General features: G+C 42.1%; 1 protein-coding gene across 8 annotated transcripts in view; it reads right to left on the reverse strand.

Annotated features, from left to right (window-relative positions):
* Positions 1-22976, reverse strand: part of MICAL2 (microtubule associated monooxygenase, calponin and LIM domain containing 2) — a 256381-nt gene that overhangs the window by 22550 nt on the left and 210855 nt on the right. For 7 of the 8 annotated variants that reach the window (XM_033928312.1, XM_033928309.1, XM_033928310.1 and 4 more), the window contains 3 exons: positions 8842-8939; positions 5260-6580; positions 573-667 (listed from right to left, as the gene is read on the reverse strand). In XM_033928312.1, coding sequence (XP_033784203.1) covers positions 573-667; positions 5260-6580; positions 8842-8939 — 1514 coding nt within the window. The remainder of the gene's footprint in view (positions 1-572; positions 668-5259; positions 6581-8841; positions 8940-22976) is intronic. The other variant, XM_033928311.1, reaches the window with a different exon arrangement.

Below are 22976 nucleotides of genomic sequence, written 5' to 3' on the forward strand. Positions count from 1 at the left end.
GGGAAATTTGCAGCTGTTGGTTTTAATTACTTCAATCATTTCTTCTCCTAAAGAGTAAAACAAACATTCAGCTCCAGAGAGCTTTCTGCCCAGCTTACCTGGTTTATCTCCGCGCCCTCCCTTCCCCCTCTCCCAAGTAGGTTCTCCAACCTGCTTTAGCATCCCCCAGATGATCTACATTTCCATGGACATGAGAACAGGCAGAGGCATGGAGTAAAGACTGGAGTATGAATCGGTCCAAAGTGAAAATTCTGCCAGCAAGCAACCACCAGAATATTACATGTACATTAAAAAACCCAAACAACCCCCCCCCCTCCAATCAAAGACATGGGATCTCAGTGTTCAACCCCCAAATGCTCAGTGTCTAAGTTGCATCAAACAGAATGGATAAAATTGTGGGTCACCATGCTTCAACCCCCCCCCAAAAAAAACAAAACAAAAAACAAAACACACTTTACTGACAGTTGCTGATGTTTGGCAGAATTTTTTGATTTAATATCAATCTGTTCTCATGTACCGCAGATACGTAGATTTTTGGGTTTTTTGGGGGGAGGGTCAATATAAAATATTACCTTTAATGGTGGCGAAGGTTTATGTTCAAATTCATCAGCTGATGAGGCGGAGGAGTTCTTATTCTCTTGCTTCCTGTCCAATGTGTCTTTTGATCCTAAAATATGGAGATAAAAATCCCATGGAAGCTGAAGTAATCATTTCCCTGCGGTTCTGCAGTCACTCAGATCGCATGCATTATATACCTGCAGGATGCACCTAAAAGCGGCTGGAAATTTGGCAGTTCTTGTTAATTTAACTCTTGGCTCAGGTTCAGGTTCACAAGCTTTACTGCCTGCATTCATAATTCTTTAAACATGAACAGAATTATGCATAAATCAATTAAGTTCTCGAGCACCAATTACACACGGTGATGTTCTGCCATTTGAAAATGAAATCCACGATTAAAAATGCATGTCTGAAGTGAGTTATGTTATGTAAATAATTGTTTAAAGCACACTATGCGATGCAGTTGAATGTAAAGAAAAAGCTCTGTGCCAACTCTTTAAAAAAAACAATCCAAAAAAACAAATGACTCCTGTGTGATTTGAAGCATCTGGGCACCCATTTGACTAAATGACATCTGCTCAGTGTAAAAATAGCTGGCGTCAGAAAGTCTGGTCATATATAAAAAAAAAAAAAATCACAAATGTAATTGAAAAAAATTAACACAGACCAAGTTGTTGTTTTTTTTTACCATTCAGTCTCATTCAACATGAATATTTCATTAATCATGTTCAAATAAATGGTACCGTACTTTCATTTTCCTAGCGTATTGGTTGATACTCTTTGGTCAGCCAATGCGCAGGAAACGGTGTATAAACGTTAACAAATGGAAAAGATCTGATGAGAGCAGGATGACATGTACACATGTAAAAGGGACCCTAGACAGAGTTTAGAAAGAAGAATTGATATGTCCAGGTTGAGACGTATCAAGTTCCACTGGTATTTTAGAAAAAGATCTAATGATGTAGAGTCTTTTTCTCAAATACATGCAGAAATGGACACGTATGGACTGACATGTGCTGGGAACATCAATTTTACAAGCATTGATATCTAACATATCAACGAGGCTAACATGGATACATATAAGTCTAAGAGCTGAAGACTAATGCTGCCAGGCATAGCTGAAAGGGGTAGTCTACGGGTCAAGCAAGGTGACCTTGAGCTCTCCTCATCAAAACCCTCTTCCTGACTGGGACCACCCCCCCCCCCAAATACCCACCCTCCTGATGGCCCACCTCATACATGGATAGCCACACCCTATGTTAAAAGCACCCTCTTAGCAGGGGCCCCTCTTCACGGAAGTTCCCCAAAAACTCAGAAGCTACTTCCCATCTGGAAATATCCCCAAATGGTGAGGGTCTAGTGGGATGTGGGCAAGAGCAGCCCCCCTAGTTGCTCCCAACCTCAGCAGCAACAATGAGGCCTAGCAGTCATCTTGCGATAATATGGATACCAAACCCTAGCATTAGCACCAAGAGACTACCGCTAGGTTTCACCTACACCATTTTAAACCTGGCACTGTGATGGCAGAAGTGACTGGTAGAAGTGACTGTGATGGCAGAAATGACTCCCTTAGACCCCAGAGAATCATACAGATATGCCTGGGGGTTTCTTTCTGAGGGGGGGGGGGGGGCTAACAATTGGGGGTTATTTCTAGGTGGCAGAAATATTTCAGAGGGCGCTTCTGGGTAAGGGGGCAACCATTAAGGGTCTTCTAATTTGGAGGAGAGTTCTCTTATATGGAAACTCAACTCTAATGGTAGTGTTGCCAGTGCCATTTTGAAGCTGGCATTGGTGAGGGCAACAACAACTGGGAATCACTCTTGCCTGCAACCAACTGAACCCCAGAGAATCATGCAGGTAGGCCCAAGGTTCTTGTGGATGGGGGTTCCTTCTTAGGGGTAATCAATTTTGGGATATTTCTGGGTGGGCATTTAGAGGGAGCTTTTAAGTAGGGAAAGACTTCAGAGGGGAGGGGGTCTTCTGTTATTGGGAGCCCACAATGAAGATATCCTTATATATAGGGGTCATCTGGAGAGGTGCTACTTATGGGAGGAACCAAGATAGGATATTTAGATGGGGGCTCAGGGTGCACCTTGCCAGACCTGTAGTCAGCACCTTTAACACCGAATGCATGTCCCCATGATGGGGACAAATTTTTCCCCATCCCCGTGGCAACTCATTTTCCCGTCCTGGTGAGTTCTTTTTCTGTCCCTGCCCCATTCCTGCAAGCTCTGTCCTCATCTGCACAAGCTTCAAACACTTTAAAATCATAAGTGTCCGTGACTTGTGCGGTTAAGGCAGAGCTTACAGGAATGGGGCATGGACAGTGACAAAACTCACAGGGACGGAGACAAATTTGATCCTGTGTCATTCTCTATTCAGTAGCATTGGGTCACAGTTTTTTATCCTCATGATTCTGGGATGGTAAAATAACCTCAGCTTTTAGAAGGAATTATTTTATGTGCAATAAGATGCCTTTCATTGTGCATTCGGTGTTCACCACAAGCTGTGTTAAAAGATTTGCATAGTAAAGAGCTTCTTTATATGCATTTGCATGGTTTTCTTCTCATTACCATGAGATAACTTACATAACGCTGCATTAGGGCATGTGATAAAGGACATAAATCATAGGCTAATATCCTAATACAGCTTGATAAGTTTGCAGGTCTGTTAGGTTCCCTCTGCACTTTATTTCAGCACTTGGCTATTTCTTGTAGTAGGGTAACATAAGAATTGCCATACTGGGACAGACTGAAGGTCCATCAAGCCCAGTGGCCAACCCAAGTCCCAAGTACGTGGCAGAAACACAAAGAGTAGCAACATTCCAGAGCTGCGATTGTGATGTCATTATGCCTCATTCCACCAATGCCTAAGAGACAACCTCATCAGTGATGTCACAATGGCTTCATTATCCTATACTTGGCTCACATAAGAACATAAGAATTGCCATACTGGGACAGATCGAAGGTCCATCAAGCCCAGCATCCTGTTTGCAACAGTGGCCCAACCCAGATCCCAAGTACCTAGCTAGATCCCAAGTAGTAAAACAGATTTTATGCTGCTTAACCTAGGAATAAGCAGTGGATATCCCCAAGCCATCTCAATAATGGCCTGTGGTGAAACGCTTGGCCATCGTCGAGTGGAAGGGCCGCATTCAATACTGTGCATCGCAAGTTAAGTGGCATTTAATACAATGCACATTGCACATATACCTGCTGACTTTAAATTATAAGAGAACAACATCATAAGAGATTCTGGAGGGGTTTTTTTTTTTGCCTATGAAGTTATTGCCCTCTCCAGCTGTGAGGAGAGTTTTGCTCCCCAAGGGGGTTCTGAGGCTTTTTTTCCTCCAAGTCCTTCACTCTGATACCACTAGTTTGATCAGCTTCTATTTGGATGTGTGGAACCTTGTGACTCTGGGCAAGTCCCTTAACCTTCTGTACAGAACTTAGATTGTGAGCCCTCTAGGGGCAGAACAAAGTACCTGCATATAGTACATGTAAAACTACTTTGATTGCACCCTTTACCCTTTTTGACCAAGCTAATGTGGGATGTGGCTGGCTAGACAGTTAACTACATCTTCTAACGTTCCAGAGAGAGGACCTATTTCCTACTTTTCTGCAAGGTTGTTTTTCCATTCTTCTCTTTCATATTAATCTTCTCCCGCCAGGAAGAAAGCATGCATGGCCTCACAGTGCTGCAACTCAGAATATTAAAAAATGAAGTAGAAATTTTAGAGACATAAGCTTCTGATCACAGGGCAGCTACTCACAGGCTACCCAATGGTTCCACTATTAGCACAGGGATTTTTGTTCTTTGGTGGGATGCAATGCACACGACTGATTTCCATGTTCTTGCGCTTTGTTTTCATGTGGATGATTTTTCTGAAGTTTTCAGCAAGCTTCACATGAAGTGAGCTACATTACAAATAAAGCCTAATGTTACCCCATCAATATATATATAAAATCGGATGTGTGTGTTCGAGCATAACTCTGAGAAGAGGAGACTTAGAGGGGATATAATAGAGACTTATAAGATCATGAGGGGCATAGAGAGAGTAGAGAGGGACAGATTCTTCAAACTTTCAAAAAATAAAAGAACAAGAGGGTATTCGGAAAAGTTGAAAGGGGACAGATTCAATACAAATGCCAGGAAGTTCTTCTTTACCCAACGTGTGGTGGACACCTGGAATGCGCTTCCAGAGGACGTTATAAGGCAGAGTACAATACTGGGATTTAAGAAAGGATTGGACAATTTCCTGCTGGAAAAGGGAATAGAGGGGTATAAATAGAGGATTACTGCTCAGGTCCTGGACCTGTTGGGCCGCCGCGTGAGCGGACTGCTGGGCAAGATGGACCTCAGGTCTGACCCAGCGGAGGCATTGCTTATGTTCTTATGAAAAGCATGGAGAGATTTCAACTAAATTTGGTATACATATGACTTACTATCTGGGAAAAAATACTGTGGGGGTGGGAAGGGGGTCACACACACAGATACATCCGATTTTATATATGTAGATGGAGCTGCTTTGACCAATTGTGTGAAGCTTGGGGAATGATATCACACAGTCAGTTAACAGTATAGAAGGAAGAGCAGCTGTGGTGGCATAATCACTGAATACAAGTCTATCGATACCGGAAGATTGGGATAAATAAATATCTGGGCAATGCCGGGTGATCAGCTAGTCATAAATGAACCTACCTGGCTCTTGTTCACCAGATGAACTTAGCATGCTGCTGGTGGAAGATGGCGTGAATGGAGAGGAGTGGTGTAAAGGTTCTTTAGTTTCTTTTTCACTCCAGATGTTGTTCTTCTCCGACGTTTCTCTGTCTGTTCCTGCAGTTCTGTCCTTGAATCTCAGACGTGAAAATAAGGAGCTCTTTCTTCTTTGTGAATGTGAAATGTCCGCCACTTCCGTGCTTGAATTATCCAGTAGGCTAAATTTTTCAAGAAGTGTCGGCATGAAGTCTTCCACCTTTGCAGATGGCAAATTTTCATGTGCTGGTGGCTTATCGGATTCCCCTGCCAAAGTTGAATATTTCGTGTTAGGGGTTCCAGAACCATGAGGGACTGTTTCCCTCTGACTGCTAAAAGAGTTGACATTTTCTGGATATAGAGAGCCTCCAGACCTTGTTGAACATTCTTTGTTGCTTCGACTCCTCCTTAATATTCCAGGACGAGTAATTGGGCTGGGTAAGTCAAAAATACTATTTGGAGAAACTAATTTAGATTTACTATCTGAAGTCCATTTCACATTCTCTGGAGTAGAGCTCAGTGGTTCCAATAAAGATCTTTTTATGGCATTAGCTAATAACTTAAATGGTGATATAGGACTGCTTTCTGTACCTGCTGTTGTGGCATTATCTGTTGTCGGTATCCTTGACTCATCGTGTTGGTCTCTGGATAAACTTAATGGACTGTCGTTTACATTCCCAGCAGACAAGAGAAGACTTTGTGGTTTAAGCTTGCTGCTTCTTCTACTGCATTTACCTGTCTCTGGTACTGACCTAACCAGAGCGTCAGTGGTTTCATTTTCAGATTTAGCTGCTCCAGAGTTGTCACTGTTCCAGTCAAGTAATATTGATTTTTCCTCTTCAGAAAGCACCAGTTTCTTTGACTTTTGATTTGACTCTTGGTCTGTCATTTTTTTATGGTCTTCTTGATCTCTCCCATCTCTTGTTGCTGTAACTTTGGAGAACGAATCCATATTCTCGTTATTAAAAGCATCTGTTCTTGTAGGCTGTTCTTCATTATTTACGCAAAACTTCTCTAAAGTATGTTCTCTAGTCCTTGTGCTGTTCTCTCTGAATTTCTGGACCAAACTATCCTCGGCATCTGATTTGGCAGTTCTGCTTGGATCAGAGTCATCATCTTCCAACAAACAGTCTTCGGTCCTATTCAGAAGATGAGAATGATGAGGTTTATATGGAGGGATCTCTTCGCTGATTGTGTCGTGAAGTGCAGGATCGTATAGTTCTTTACGCCATCTTGTGATTTCTGATGGATTATTATGAGACAGCATCTACATGAGAGTTTAACAAAAAAACATGCTTTATTCAAATGCAGGAGAAAAATCTCTGAAATATACAGTGAAATTTCCATGGATGAAAGTCGACTAATATTTTGCTCAGAAGTAGACCTGAAGAACAAAGAGATACAAGTGCTTGGGGCTACTTTTTTCCATTGGTGATTTACACAGTGAAGGTACATGCAAACTTTCACTTTGAAAACTGGTGCAAAGCCCGTAGACATACAGCATCCAAGGACTTTGCAGCTATGTGGAAATAATCTGAAAACGTGTAAGCAGATATGCAACAATAGGAAACGGTGTGAAATGTTACAGTATGTGTGTCTGCAGAAAACCATGAAAACACAAAGGATGAGGAATTTTCTATTCAACCGTCATTTAAATTATTTCTTTGGGTGAGACTTCAACTAGAGCAGAACTTTCACAGATTACAGTTCTATTTATAAAATCTATTTTTGAGGGATGATATCAAACTACAGTGACATCTAGAGGTGTAGACATACTTAGCACCTGAAAATCAATATAGTATGGTCCCATCTGCCTTTAACATAGTTAATGGAGGATAAGAAATAAAAATGAATGCTTGATTGACTGATTGATCATATGAGCTTATTGCTATCTTTCAGAGTGCTCCTGATAAAAAAAGTATTGATTTTCACTTAAATGAGACAAATTCATATGGAAACTGGATGCAATTTGCTTCCAGAAAATATTACTCATTTTTTACACTCTGTACAGACAAGTATATACATTAGATTATTAACATTATTTCATCTTTTCACACCCACAGAAATTTGGGTAACAATTATTTTTTTTCATGTTCTTTTCTTCCTACTTCTCCATCACCACATTTATTAAGAAGCCTTCATATGGTTATAGCATATCAAGGAGACTAATGTTTGAAATATGGGGATATTTTTCTGGACAGACACAAGTGAGAAAAGATGAAGTCAGAACTAGAGAATGACACGGGGACAAATTTGATCCCATCCCCACAGGAATTCAATTTCACCGTCCCATCCCCGTGAGTTTTGTCACTGTCGCTGTCCCATTCCTGTAAGCTCTGCCTTAACTGTACAAGCCTCGAACACTTATGATTTTAAAGTGTTCGAGGCTTGTGATGATGAGGACAGAGCTTAGGCATTGGTGGAATGAGGCATTATGACATCACAATCTGAGCTTTAGAATGTTGCTACCTAGGATTTTAAAGGGTTTGAGGCTTGTGCAGATGAGGACGGAGCTCAGGCATTGGTGGAATGAGGCATTATGACATCACAATCTGAGCTCTAGAAAGTTGCTACTTATGATTTTAAAGTGTTCAAAGCTTGTGCAGATGAGGACGGAGCTTAGGCATTGGTGGAATGAGGCATTATGACATCACAATCAGAGCTCTAGAATGTTGCTACTTATGACTTTAAAGGGTTTGAGGCTTGTGCAGATGAGGACGGAGCTTAGGCATTGGTGGAATGAGGCATTATGACATCACAATCAGAGCTCTAGAATGTTGCTACCTAGGATTTTAAAGGGTTTGAGGCTTGTGCAGATGAGGACGGAGCTTAGGCATTGGTGGAATGAGGCATTATGACATCACAATCTGAGCTCTAGAAAGTTGCTACTTATGATTTTAAAGTGTTCAAAGCTTGTGCAGATGAGGACGAAGCTTAGGCATTGGTGGAATGAGGCATTATGACATCACAATCTGAGCTCTAGAAAGTTGCTACTTATGATTTTAAAGTGTTCAAAGCTTGTGCAGATGAGGACGGAGCTTAGGCATTGGTGGAATGAGGCATTATGACATCACAATCTGAGCTCTAGAATGGTGCTACTTAGGATTTTAAAGGGTTTGAGGCTTGTGCAGATGAAGATGGAGCTTAGGCATTGGTGGAATGAGGCATTATGACATCACAATCTGAGCTCTAGAATGGTGCTACTTAGGATTTTAAAGGGTTTGAGGCTTGTGCAGATGAAGATGGAGCTTAGGCATTGGTGGAATGAGGCATTATGACATCACAATCTGAGCTCTAGAATGGTGCTACTTAGGATTTTAAAGGGTTTGAGGCTTGTGCAGATGAAGATGGAGCTTAGGCATTGGTGGAATGAGGCATTATGGCATCACAATCAGAGCTCTAGAATGTTGCTACCTAGGATTTTAAAGTGTTTGAGGCTTGTGCAGATGAGAACGGAGCTTAGGCATTGGTGGGGTGAGGCATTATGACATCACAATCTGAGTGTAGGGGGTGAAGCACAAAGTATACCTGTCCTTGAGAGTAATCCTCTTCCGGTGTGTCTAGAATGTAGGGTATGCTCTCCTCTGAAGACAGCTCAATATTTTTGCCAATTGACAGAGATCCTGCTGAAAGCGAAAAGAAACCAAATCATTTGCAATATTTGACCACTGGACAGCCATCAATGAAATTTAGCCCACACATATTATATGTTTTCAAAGCAACACAGTTTCTTGAATGCACAATAGCAAATGTGGGAAACTGGAAGGTAGGGTTAGAAGCCTTGAGAGCTTTATAGACATCTATTTTTAAGCAGACACTTAACTATAGATGTCTCTCCCTTAGGGCTTACAACCCACTGTTTTCTCATGAAAATGTAAGTTACATATTTCTTATAGCCTGTTTAATTCATACCACAGATCACCAAGAGACCTACAGACTACCCACTTTTAGCATTACTTTCCTTCATCAGTGATAAGAATAATAACAACTATAGTGTTTATTTAAAAGCACTATTCACGCTTTAGACATCCATAAATTGGCATTTAGATTTAGGTTTATTTTCATTACTGCAAACATGTTTAAAAACAGATTTTAGAAAACTAAGATAAACACATCCGCACTTACCCGCACCCCCTTTTTACAAAACTATAGCTCAGTTTTTAGTGCTGACCATGGTGGTAATAGCTTCAACGCTCATAGGAATTCTAGGCTTGTATTTGCATTTTTGTACAGGGTAGAGAAGTGGTATATAAGAACTACAATATTTTGCTATAATAAATGTACTCTGATCATGGCTTAATTTCTGTGTCTTCATTCACTTCATTCAGCACTGCAAAAGTATGAGATTTATATACACGAAAGGCTAGAAAAGTTGCAGTACTTTTTCACTGGTTTAACCAGATATATTGGTGGCCAGTTTCTGAGAGAGATGCTTACATGTTTAAGTAATATTAGTTCTGAAATAAAACATTTCAGTTATTTTGCTTTGTCACAAAACAATTTCTCCTGGGCAGCACAATGAAAATTTGCTGATGCGATGAGTGTCGCTATAACTTTATCCTTAAGAAGACTGTTAGCGCCCCCTAGAGATTTCTTCACCAACTTGGGTCAAGTAGGAACAAAATTTAGAGAGAAAACTAACAAACGAACAAAAAAAAAAATGACCCTGGGAAATCCACAGAGACAAAAGTCCAAGAGAAACCAAAAAACACTGTGGAGTGACGATGTTCCAGAAAGTTCCAAAAGTACAATAAAGCAGCTCTGGTTTCAAGCATCGCTTTCCTCACGATTCTCCACACACTAACTACTCCACGTATCTACTACTATAGGACTTCTAGGGACCCCTGAAGAAGACTATCTTGTCAAAACACAGACCGTGTTGGATCCTACTCTTTCAGCGAACTAGGTCCTTTAGTTTTTTATGTGGATTCTTTTATTTTTATGTGGATTGCTTTATTTTTATGTGGATTCTTTTATTTTTATGTGGATTGCTTTATTGTACTTTTGGAACTTTGAAATTTTCAATAAAGTCTATTTCTGGAACATCATCACTCCACAAAATTTAGAGAGTTCAGGCCGAGACGCAATAGGCCTGAGTTCTTATTTCTTTATTGCTAATATACTTTGATATCAGCTCTTCATTCTGTTAATATCTTTGCCCAAAATCTTTATACCTCCCCTCAGTTTGGGGGCATATTATCAATCTAACTATGACTCATTTTCAAAAATTAGGTACATAATTATCATGCTTGCAATGCGCAAAACTTTATATCATCTTTCAGAAATGGTTAAAGTTGTGTGTGTTTTAGAGAATGAAATGGGGATAACTTTGTCCCCTTCTCCACAAGAACTAAACTTCCCCGTCCCATCCCCATGAGTTTTGCCGCTGTCCCTGTCCCATTCCTGTAAGCTCAGCCTTAACCACACAAGCCTCGAACACTTATGATTTTTTAACATGTTTGAGGCTTGTACAAATGAGGACGGAAATTAGGCACTGGTGGAATGAGGCATTATGACATCACAGTCTGAGCTCTAGAATGTTGCTACTTAGGATTTTAAAGTGTTTGAGGCTTGTGTAGATGAGGACAGAGCTTAGCCATTGGTAGAATGAGGCATTATGACATCACAATCTCAGCTCTAGAATGTTGCTACTTATGATTTTAAAGTGTTTGAGGCTTGTGTAGATGAGGACGGAGCTTAGCCATTGGTGGAATGAGGCATTATGACATCACAATCTCAGCTCTAGAATGTTGCTACTTATGATTTTAAAGTGTTTGAGGCTTGTGTAGATGAGGACGGAGCTTAGCCATTGGTGGAATGAGGCATTATGACATCACAATCTCAGCTCTAGAATGTTGCTACTTATGATTTTAAAGTGTTTGAGGCTTGTGTAGATGAGGACGGAGCTTAGCCATTGGTGGAATGAGGCATTATGACATCACAATCTCAGCTCTAGAATGTTGCTACTTATGATTTTAAAGTGTTTGAGGCTTGTGTAGATGAGGACGGAGCTTAGCCATTGGTGGAATGAGGCATTATGACATCACAATCTCAGCTCTAGAATGTTGCTACTTATGATTTTAAAGTGTTTGAGGCTTGTGCAGATGAACGCGAAGCTTAAGCATTGGTGGAATGAGGCATTATGACATCACAATCTCAGTTCTTATGTTGCTACTTATGATTTTAAAGGGTTTGAGGCTTGTGCAGATGAGGACGGAGATTGCTTGCAGGAATGGGGCAGGGACAGGAAAAGAACTTGTGGGAATGGGACGGGAAAATGAGTTCCCGTGGGGACGGGGAAAAATTTGTCCCCGTGTCATTCTTTAGTGTGTTTTATTAAACCACACAACCACTCAAGCACAATTTACAGAGATACTTTATCTTTGAAAATTATTTTGTACTTGATGCCCAGATAAGATATTCAATTAACTTTAACCAGAAAATCAGAGACATAACCAATTAAGTTGGCATTGCTGAATATAGCTGGTTAAAAGTAGCTCAAATTGGATTCTCACAGTGTTGCAAGACTGTGTACGGGTGTCTGTTTTGATGTATTCCACATGGTCTTGCAGAGTTTGTGGCGGTGTCTACTGTCCATGGAGGATTTTTATGCCATTGGTGGAACGTGGGGAGGCGCAGAGTGGTGCTCGGGTGAGATTCTGGGGCTTTTTCCTCCCTGGAGCTGGTGGTTGGGGTTTGTCTGTCTTGTGCTGAACTTTGGGTGATGGTGTAGGAATAATTCTAGAACTCCAAAACCTGCCGTCTCTTTCTCTATAATATCACCAAAATCTGACCCTTCCTCTCTGAGCACATCACCAAAACCCTTATACACACCCTTATTACCTTTCGCCTAGACCAGGGGTAGGCAATTCCGGTCCTCGAGAGCCGGAGCCAGGTCAGGTTTTCAGGATCTCCACCATGAATATGTACGAGACGGATTTGCATGCACTGCCTCCTTGAGATGCAAATCCATCTCGTGCATATTTATTGTGGATATCCTGAAAACCTAACCTGGCTCCAGCTCTCGAGGACCGGAATTGCCTACCCCTGGCCTAGACTAATGCAACTTGCTTCTCATAGGTCTCCTACATAACCATCTCTCTCCCCTTAAATCCATTCAAAATTCTGCTGCACAACTCATATTCAACCACAGCCACTATACTCAAATCATCCCTCTCCTCAAGTCACTTCATTGGCTCCCTATCCATTTCAGTTCAAACTCCTTTTATTAACTTACAAGGGTATTTGCTCTAGCTCCTCAATCTCTTACCTTTCCCTACGTTCCTCCACATGAACTCAGTTCATCGGGCAAGTCCCTCTTCTGTACCCTTTTCCTCTACTGTCAACTCCAGACTACATTCCTTCTCTCTTGCGACACCACACTCTTGGAACAAAATGCCTGACTCATTACACCAAGTTCTGTCCCTGGCAGTATTCAAATCCAGGCTAAAAGCCCACATATTTGAGGATGCTTTTAACTCCTAACCCCACTTTCTGGTAAAACACCCATGCCTGCCTATGAAACTCCTTAACCCCCACCTTCTCCGTTTATCCATTGATTCGATTGTAAGCTCTACTGAGAAGGGACCGTCTCTCTTGCATGTTGTAATATACAATGCTATGTACATCTGGCAACGCTTATCCAGTTAACTTACATGTGAAACTTGTGTGGTCTGACTTAACTGGTTATCTAACCAATGAGCAGTGACTACGGGTCCTACTGATGAGAAGAAAACCATGCCTCCTCTTAATTGGTTAATCTTTGCTTTGACATCAAGCTATCCAGACAACAGTTGACAAATTGGGGCCTTTAGTTTCAAAATGCCACAGATTATCTGATTGAGTTGATGGATATCTTCCAAGAATTTTTAAAAGTAGATTATTCAGAGCCAGAGCTAATCTCCCCCAGGCCATTTGCTTCAGAAAACCGACTTCATATAATGCTTTTGCTATCAGCTGGTCAAGTCGGCAGCGATTTGGGTCTGTCACACACCCACTCATTCTATAATCTGTTGCTCAAAAATGCCTGGCACTGGTACCATGTTTCTCCAAAAATAAGACTGTCATATTAATTTTGGGTCCAAAAAGTGCACTAGGGCTTATTTTTGGGATGTCTTATTTTTTTTCATGTACAACAATCATCTCTTCCTTCCTCTCCTCCACCCCAATTCTTCCTCTTTCCTTTCTCCCCCCTCCCCCATGTGCAGAATCATTCCTCCCCTCTCACCCATCTTTTTGTGCATCTTTCTATCCCTCCCTCCTTTCCATCCCCTTGTGCAGCAGAACCCCACCGACCCTCCCACCATGAGACTAACATACCTCTGCTCCGAGGCCTCCAAAAGCAGCAGGGGTGGGGGGTTGCTGAATCGACGAGTTAGATTTTTTCAGAAAATCAGGCAGCACTAGTGTCAGGGATGGAGTCAGGGAGTATTGGGGACATTTTTTTTGGGGGGGCGGAGCTTTGTAGGTCAGTCTTAACTAGGGCTTATATTAGGAGCATCTTTAAAAATCATGCTAGGGCTTATTTTCGGGATAGGTCTTATTTTGGGGGGAAACAGGGTAGGTGCAGTAGATGCGGCTGAAGTATGTATCCATATGGTGCCCAAACTATCGGTATTTCGTTTAATTTAAAAAAAAAAAAAATACATTATGAGACTCATGATAATAATAATTAAAAAACAAAAACAAAACACGTCTAAAAAGTGGCCTAAATGGCTACTTGGACGATCAAAAAGCCTGATCGTCCAAGTACCCATAATCAAAGCTGGTTTTAGACGTATCTAAAACCAGCTTAGGCCTTTCCTCTGCCTCTAAACACACAGAGAGAAAGAGGTGTTTTTAGAGGAGGGGAAAGGGCGGGCAGTGGGCGGGAGGTGGGCCGACCTAGACCTAGGCGTACAACAGGTATAACCAAAACTTTAGGCAGGTTGCCTAGTCGGCACTTATACGTTTTGACTTAGACCAAGTCAAAACAGGTATAAGTGCTGAAAAAGGGGCCACTGAGCTGATCGCCGCAGCTCAGCAACCCCAGCAACCTACCTATCACTACAGGAGAGATGGCTCATCTCTCCTGCCAGTGATGGTGATCGCCCACCACCTCCGAACCGCGGCACTTCGGGGTGAGCATCGCAGCAGGGCATCTCCCCTGCTGGCGATCCTCACCCCAAAGTGCTGCGGACACTATCAGGGCAGGAGGGAGACAAAGCTCTCCTACCCCGGTGAACCACAAACCCCCCAACACTATCGGGGCAGGATGGAGCTCAAGCCCTCCTGCCCAGGCGATTCCTGAAACCCCTCCCCCCGACACGATCGGGCACGAGGGAGCCCAAGCCCTCCTGCCCTCGACACAAGGGCCCCCCCGAACCCTCAATCGCCCCCCCCCCCACTGACCCACGATCCCCCCGCTGACCCCCCTTCCCCGTACCTTCAAAATCGTTGGTCGGACAGACGAGTGCCAAGCCCGTCCATCCGACAGGCCAGCCATCGTTGAATGGCTGGCCTTAGGGCCTGATTGGCCCAGGAGGCTCAAATCCTGCCCACAGGTGGGGCCTGAGACGCCTGGGCCAACCAGAATAGGCCCGGTAGGCTTAGACCCCTCCTGTGGGCGGGGCCTTAGGCATATGGGCCCAACCCATTACAATTAGTAAATGGGATGGGATCTGGGGCAGAGCTTGGGTGGGCCTAGGGAGGTCTGTGGTTGGGGTACTCAGTTGATATTTGTTAGACTTAGGGAGTACTTAGCTTGAAGTATTTGAGAAACACTGCTGTAGGCAATCAGCTGGCACCAGTGCCTCTCCTTGTCTCCGGCCCTCTTCTCTGCTGGCACCCCCTACTGGGGCATCTCGGGGCCCATCTAGAGGGCCTCTGCACATGCACAGACATCGACGTGATGATGTCACGCATATGTGTGATGTCATCACATCAATGTCTGCGCACGTCTAGGTGCCTCAAGCTGTGGCCACTACCTTTAGTGTGCCCCGGCTCGAGAAAGTTTGAGACACACCGGCTTAGACAAATCTGATAGGCAGTATATAAGAACATAAGATTTGCCACTGCTGGGTCAGACCAGTGGTCCATCGTGCCCTACAGTCTACTCACGCGGCGTCCCTTAGGTCAAAGACCAGTGCCCTATTTGAGTCTAGCCTTACCTGCGTACGTTTTGGTTCAGCAGGAACTTAACTAACCTTTTCTTGAATCCCTGGAGGGTGCTTTCCCCTATAAAAGCCTCTGGAAGAGCGTTCCAGATTTCTACCACTCTCTGGGTGAAGAAGAACTTCCTTACATTTGTACGGAATCTATCCCCTTTTAACTTGAATATCTGGATCGGTGACCAGCCCATTTGGCATTGCTTAAGCAGGCAGGAGACTCTCTGCCCATATAAAAACCACACCAAATATCGACCTTGTGGACTTTTCCTTTGAGAACTGGTACAAAGCCCAGGGGGCCGATACCTGTGGACATTACAGTCACCCGCAAAGTGTTGAAAAGGACTCCACGTGTAGTACAGTTTTACAGAAAGGCAAAAACATTCTTACTATCAGCAACTTGTCAAAGTTAATCGTATGAAGAACTTGCAACGCGAGTCAAAGGATCCCAGTGACATCAGCGCTTTGGCTGTAACGCTTCCAAATCCAGTGTGCAGCATATTTTGCCTAAATAAGGCTGGTCAATGCAAAGCATGAATCAGGCTTGTTGGCTGCATGAGACGGCAGGTCTGGGAAACAATTTTGCTGTGGATGTTTTACTCACACTTTTTATGTGGGTTTTTAAAAAAAATAAATAAATACGTCCTGTGAGCATAAGTGCAGTGTGCCAAGTTCTAACCCTTTCACTGCCTTAACCCTTTCAGGACCATAAGGATCGTAGGCCAATTTTTGTGGTTTTGACGACATTTTTATGGTAAAAAGGGCTTGCAGATGCCAAAAAATTGATTTTTTTTGTGAAATATCATTATTTTTTTTTTAAAAAAATCACACTTCTGGCTTATGGACAGTGTGGCAAGTGAATCTTCTCGTCAATCTGGCAACGACGCTAATGAATGAATGTCGGAACCAGTTTGTTTACATAAAGGCAGTATCATATGGAATCCGTACATATCAAATTTAGAACTGCAGACTATCCCAATCAAAATTTATAGGATTTTAAAGTTATGGGACAAATAGGTCCCTTGGTCCTGAAAGGGTTAATCTATAAGGAGTCAGATGGGTTTATGATCTATTATTTAGTTTCCCTTCATCTCATGGACAGAAACATAGGTAGTATTGCCAAGATTTCAGGTCTCACAAATATTCGTAATTCTTAATGTTTTTGGTAATAGAGGTAAAATAAAACATAGGAAAAATAAAGATGATATCTTTTAGTTGAATTAGCTTAATACATTTTTTTGATTTGCTTCCAAAGGTAGTACCTTCTTCTTCAGATCAGGAATGAGCAACGATGACAAACAACAGAATATATACGTTCAATGTAAAAGCATTCCTATAACAGTCTCATGGGGAAAGGAAGGGGGTAAGGACAGGGAGAGATGGATGAGTGATCAGAATTAAATTTCATGGTTTATAATGTGAAAGGAAATCCAGATCTTTGTTACATCCTGTCTGGTGTGTGTCCAAATATTTCATCATTTTAACTTCAAAGGTTTTACATTCTGGATGGTTTTAAATAAATATATTCTAATATATGTCATCATTTGCTTTTAAAATTTAAAATACATTCGGTTCTTATACAAAATTCCTTTTTTTAATCGCACTTTTTTTTTTTTTTTTTCCTATTTCTCTTTTTAGATCCCCCTACCCCAGAGGTAGGCAATTCCGATCCTCGAGAGCCGGCGCCAGGTCAGGTTTTCAGGATAGCCACAATAAATATGCATGAGATAGATTTGCATCTCAAGGAGGCAGTGCGTACAAATCCATCTCGTGCATACTCATGGTGGATATCCTGAAAACCTGAGCTGGCTCCGGCTCTTGAGGACCGGAATTGCCTACCCCTGCCCTACCCTATTGTTCTTTCCATATATGTCTCTCCTCTGAACTTTAAAAAATACCTAGTTGTAATTCTATCCTCTCTCCCCTTTTGTATTAGTTAGTTGTCTACCCCATTATTTTAAATTGTGTGTAAAACTAAATAAACGATTCATCAAAGTCCAATAAAACTTGAAACTTGAAAAGTTAATCAAAAAATGTACGAGATATTAGTCCAATAAAAAGGTATTTTATTTTCTTTCATCTCTATGTATTAGCTTTAAAAATGGACTAACATTGCTGCTTATGCCACTTTACTCATTATTTATTTAAAGTAGGCAATAACTGGATTGAGGCCTTGTGATTGGTGATTCTGCTCCATGTTTCTTATTTGGGTTAATGGAAGCATTTGTTTCCTCTGCAGTTGTTACTGTGAACATAAGAACATAAGAACTGCCGCTGCTGGGTCAGACCAGTGGTCCATCGTGCCCAGCAGTCCGCTCACATGGCAAAGACCAGCGCCCTGAGACTAGCCCTACCTCTGTATGTTCTGGTTCAGCAGGAACTTGTCTAACTTTGTCTTGAATCCCTGGAGGGTGTTTTCATCTATGACAGACTCCGGAAGAGCGTTCCAGTTTTCTACCACTCTGGGTGAAGAAGAACTTCCTTACATTCGTATGGAATCTATCCCCTTTCAACTTTAGAGAGTGCCCTCTCATTCTCTCTACCTTGTAGAGGATGAACAACCTGTCCATATCTACTAAGTCTATTCCCTTCAGTACCTTGAATGTTTCGATCACGTCCCCTTCTCAATCTCCTCTGTTTGAGAGAGAAGAGGCCCAGTTTCTCTAATCTTTTGCTGTACGACAGCTCCTCCAACCCCTTAACCATCTTAGTCGCTCTTCTCTGAACCCTTTCGAGTAGTACCGTGTCCTTCATCATGTACGGCAGGAGTGTCAAAGTCCCTCCTCGAGGGCCGCAATCCAGTCGGGTTTTCAGGATTTCCTCAATGAAAATGCATGAGATCTAGTAGCATACAATGAAAGCAGTGCATGCAAATAGATCTCATGCACCCGACTGGATTGTGGCCCTCGAGGAGGGACTTTGACACCCCTGATGTATGGCGACCAGTGTCCATTATGAAAGTAATAATCAATCTGGCAGCGGTTCTACTAACCCCAAGGGTAATTTTAACACACAGGCAGTTTTGGTTTCCTTATTAATAAATTACCATCAGAAATTTGTACCTGTTTTCTCTATGGTAATTTTCTTGCCTTAGGTATGACGTGTTCCCGATTATATAGCACAAAACAGCTTCCCTTAGCATACTGTAAGGAACATTATGGATCACTGCTCCAGTGGAGTGCTCCCTAGACCTAGAAGATGATGCAATAAGGAGTATTTCTCATAGGTCAAAGTGATCAGGAGTGGAGGAGTCCCTGAAGTTGGAGGGAAATATTAAAACTCAAGATCTGGGAAGCGAATGGGCTCTTCCCTCAGATGCTGCCTACATGGAGGAGACCAGGGAGAACGATTGCTTTTAACTTATAGTTCCTTACTCCATAACCGACTCAAAGATGCAAGAGGATCAGTGGCTAAGCTACTGAGAGAGAATCCAAGGGAAAAAAGCTAGGAAATGGAGACCTCATTTATTTCATGCTTAAAAGAGGAAAGCGTGGACATATTAAAAAAAAATAAATAAAAAAAAAGTCCTGCAAGACCCTACACAAAGAATAGTTAAGCTCTGGAATGCATTGCCAGAGGATGTGGTAAGAGTGGTTAATGCAGCTGGTTTTAGAAAAGGTTTGGACAAGTTCCTGGAGGAAAAGTCCATAAAACTGCTGTTGAGATAGACATGGAAAAAGTCACCGTTTGCCCTAGATCAGTGCATAGAATGCTGCTACTATTTGAGTTTTTGTCAGGTACTTGTGACCTGGATTAGCCTCCGTGAAGACGAATGCTAGGCTAGATGGATCATTGGTCTGATCCAGTAAGGCTAGTCTTATGTTCTTAAGAAGGGGCCATGAGACACGGTCAGGAAGCTGACTGTGTAGCTTACCACCTCCCAACCATTGCCAGCCCCCCTCCACCTTCCTGCAAGGACTTCCCTAGGCTGATGCCAGAGAGATGTGAGGAACCAGAGGTATAGCTGGGAGCTGTCAGAGTTCCCTACGTCTCTCCAAACAAAGTGCATAGGTTGGGGCCAACACCGCAAGAAAGATCAGTATAAGAGAAGGAAGACAGCACAGGAGAATAATGTAAGTAGACAGGGAAATGTAAGGGCAAGATGCAGATCAGGGCCTTGCCACATTCCTGCAAGCTCTGCTGCCTTAACCGCACAAGCCTCGAACACTTGTGATTTTAAAGTGTTCAAAGCTTGTGCAGATGAGGACAGAGCCTGCAGTATCGGGGCAGGGATGGGACAGGAAATTGAGTTCTCGCAGGGACGGGGACAAATTTGTCCTCGTGTCATTCTCTATTGCTGACTCCCAGCTCTATCCCCAGACAGCACCAGGGTGGTCGGTGGTAACTTTCCATGGCATTATCCATGTTGTTGAAAATTAGTGGCTTTCCCCAGTGAGTGGCATTTGCCCAGGTAGGAGCTGGTCCCACTGGCTAAATGTCATCTCCATTGATGTTTGGTTTGTTTTTGACTAGAAAGAGATAGTGTTCATCTAATAAACTTGACTGAACCGAAACGGATGTTGGAGTTTTACAAATATGACCGCTGTGCTGTTTCGCCACACTTTGAGTTTGCCACATTTTTGGAAAGGACACTACTATAGTTTCTTTTGCCGTGTGAGGGCCATTTTTGAAAAGGACGTCCAAGTCTGATTTGGGCATTTCCCGCAAGACATCCAAATTTGGAAGTTCAGAGACGTGCATTTTTGAAAGGCGAACTGCTAAACATCCAAAAAAACCTTTTTTGAAAATCACCTACTTGGGTGTCTTGGTTGACAGGCTCTCCAAAGGACATCCAATCTTAGGGTTTCAAGTTTCAAGTTTATTAAATTTTTAATTAATCGCTTTGTCATATTTTCAAAGCGATGAACATAAATACAAAGTAATAGAAGTGAATATAAAATTACCTTATTAAAAAATAAAAATTAAATATAATCTAAAACATTAATTGTCCATAATCAGTAAACAAATACTATATACATACTTGACAAGACATGAATAAAAGGGAAAAGGGATAAGAAATACAAAATTCAATAAAAAGAGAGGTAGGGGCAAAACATGAGGTTGGGAATTAAAATTAATGCATCATTGTGTTCCTGTTTATGAGTACTTAATCGAAAGCGTCTTTGTAAAGGAACGTTTTTAGGTTGGTCTTAAATTTATCGATATCATGTTCTTTTCTTAAATAGATTGGCAGGGAATTCCATATTTGTGGCACTGTAACCGAAAAGATGAATTGTCTTCTTGTATTTATAATTTTAAGAGAAGGAACTGTAAGTAAATGTTGTTCACTGGACCTCAATGGTCTATTAGTGGAATAGGGAATTAGAGTTTTATAGATAAAGGCCGGAGTTTTAAAAAGCATTGCTTTAAAAGTAAGCAGACATATTTTATATGTTATTCTGTGCGATACTGGAAGCCAGTGGGCATTTTTGAGAAGTGGCGTTACGTGATCAAATTTTTTTTTTTTTGTTATTAATTTAATGGCGGTGTTTTGAATTATTTGTAACCTTCTTATTTCTTTTTGTGTAATCCCTTGAAAGAGGGCGTTGCAATAATCAATTTTGGAAATTATTAGAGAGTGTACCAGGATATTTAATGATTTAGGAGAAAGATATTGCGAGAGAGAACGTATTTGACGAAGTCTATAAAATGAAGATTTAATGGTATTGCTTATATGTTCATGAAAGGTTAATTTGCTGTCAAATGTAACTCCTAGAATTTTAATAACTTTATACCCCATTTTTGACCACAAGAATGTCTAAGTCCAAAAGGTCCAAACTCAAACCATTTGGATGTGGAAGGGGCCAGCATTGTGATGGACTGGTCACACAAACATCCCAACAGAGCAGTGGGACACCTTAGAAGGCACTGCTGTGAACTTCACATACAGGGTGCCAGATAGACATCTTGTCATAATCCCCTTATCATTTATGGTGAGCTCTCCAAAGCCTACTATACCCACTTGTCTACTACCCCAATAACCCTTATATCTACAGGTGGCAACTATATGGCAGTAGAGTTGGGTTTTGGTGGGCTCACACTTTCTACCATAAATGTAGTGGGCTAGCGTGGCTTATGGGCCTGGGTCCTCCTCTCTATGGTTCACTAACCCACCCATCAGGCTACTTAAGACACCTGTGTGATGTTCTACCAGGATTTCCCATACCAAGTGCTGCTGTTCTAGAGATAGGTATGTACTATTTCATTTAGATCTCCGTGGGGTGAGAGGGGGGTTAGTGACCACTGGGGTTCATTACTTAATCCCTCCAGTGGCCATCTGGTCAAACTGGGTACCTTTATGGCAGTTAGATGCTTCTAAAACAGGTCTAGCCCCAAACGTCTAAGTTCCATCTTGCAAAGACTAGCCTAAAAAGCTAATGCTTCTCACTGGTGTATTATCTCGTGCTACATTTACATTTATTTGTTTAAACGCTCACAGTTTATTACAAATTACAACAGAAACATGATGAGCAAGCAATTGATGCAAATGCATCTGAACTAAGACAGTCAACAAGAGCTACGAGTGAAGATTTGCTCCTGAAGAAGCCAATAGACGTGAAACGGGGAAGCTCCGTCGGACGGTGTCAGGTCAAAAGCACGCCGGGACAAAGGCGCGCCCAGACAATTGAGCAGAGCGTGGAGGCGCGCGCCGCTCAAAATTACAGTTTTTAGGGCTCCGACGGGGGTGTGTGGGGGGGAACCCCCCCACTTTACTTAATAGACATCGCGCCGTGTTGTGGGGGGTTTGGGGGGTTGTAACCCCCCACATTTTAATGAAAACTTCACTTTTTCCCTGTTTTTAGGGAAAAAGTGAAGTTTACAGTAAAATGTGGAGGGTTACAACCCCCCAAACCCCCCATAACGCCGGCGCGATGTCTATTAAGTAAAGTGGGGGGGTTCCCCAACAAAACCCCCCGTCGGAGCCCCTAAAAACTGTAATTTTCTTCTGCGCGCGCCTCCGTCTTGCGCTCAGTTGTCGGCGCGCGCCTTTGTCTTTCGCACCGTTGTCTATGAACCCCGTCGGACTGTGAGCTAAGGACTCACTCTTTTCAATACAAAGTGAACGGGAAGCGTTAAGCATGTAAATAAAAATAATGATGATATGAGATAAATTAAGTGAATGCAACTGAATATAACGATTACAACAGCAGTTTTGCAATCCTGAGGTGTTTTGGGTTGGTTTTTTTTTTTTAAAGACTAATGACAGCTTGCAAAAAAACGGTGACTCAACAAGTTGAAACTAACGTTGAGCACTAGCAAGCGCTTGAAGTCTTTTTCCCTAGTAATAAACTGTGAGCGTTTAAACAAATAAATATAAATTTAGCAGGGAGATAATACACCAGTGAGAACCATTCGTTTTTTTGGGCTAGTCTTTGTTAGACTTTTTTTCATAAGTTCCATCTAGGACATCCTGGGAAAGATTCGATTATCACTGCAAGACGTCCAAGTTTAACCTGCCCAAGGCTTGCCCATAACATGCCTCCCAAAATGTCCCCTAGACTTCTGGATGCACAGTAG

Source organism: Geotrypetes seraphini, chromosome 19, assembly GCF_902459505.1.
Source record: "Geotrypetes seraphini chromosome 19, aGeoSer1.1, whole genome shotgun sequence".
Lineage (NCBI taxonomy): Eukaryota > Metazoa > Chordata > Amphibia > Gymnophiona > Dermophiidae > Geotrypetes > Geotrypetes seraphini.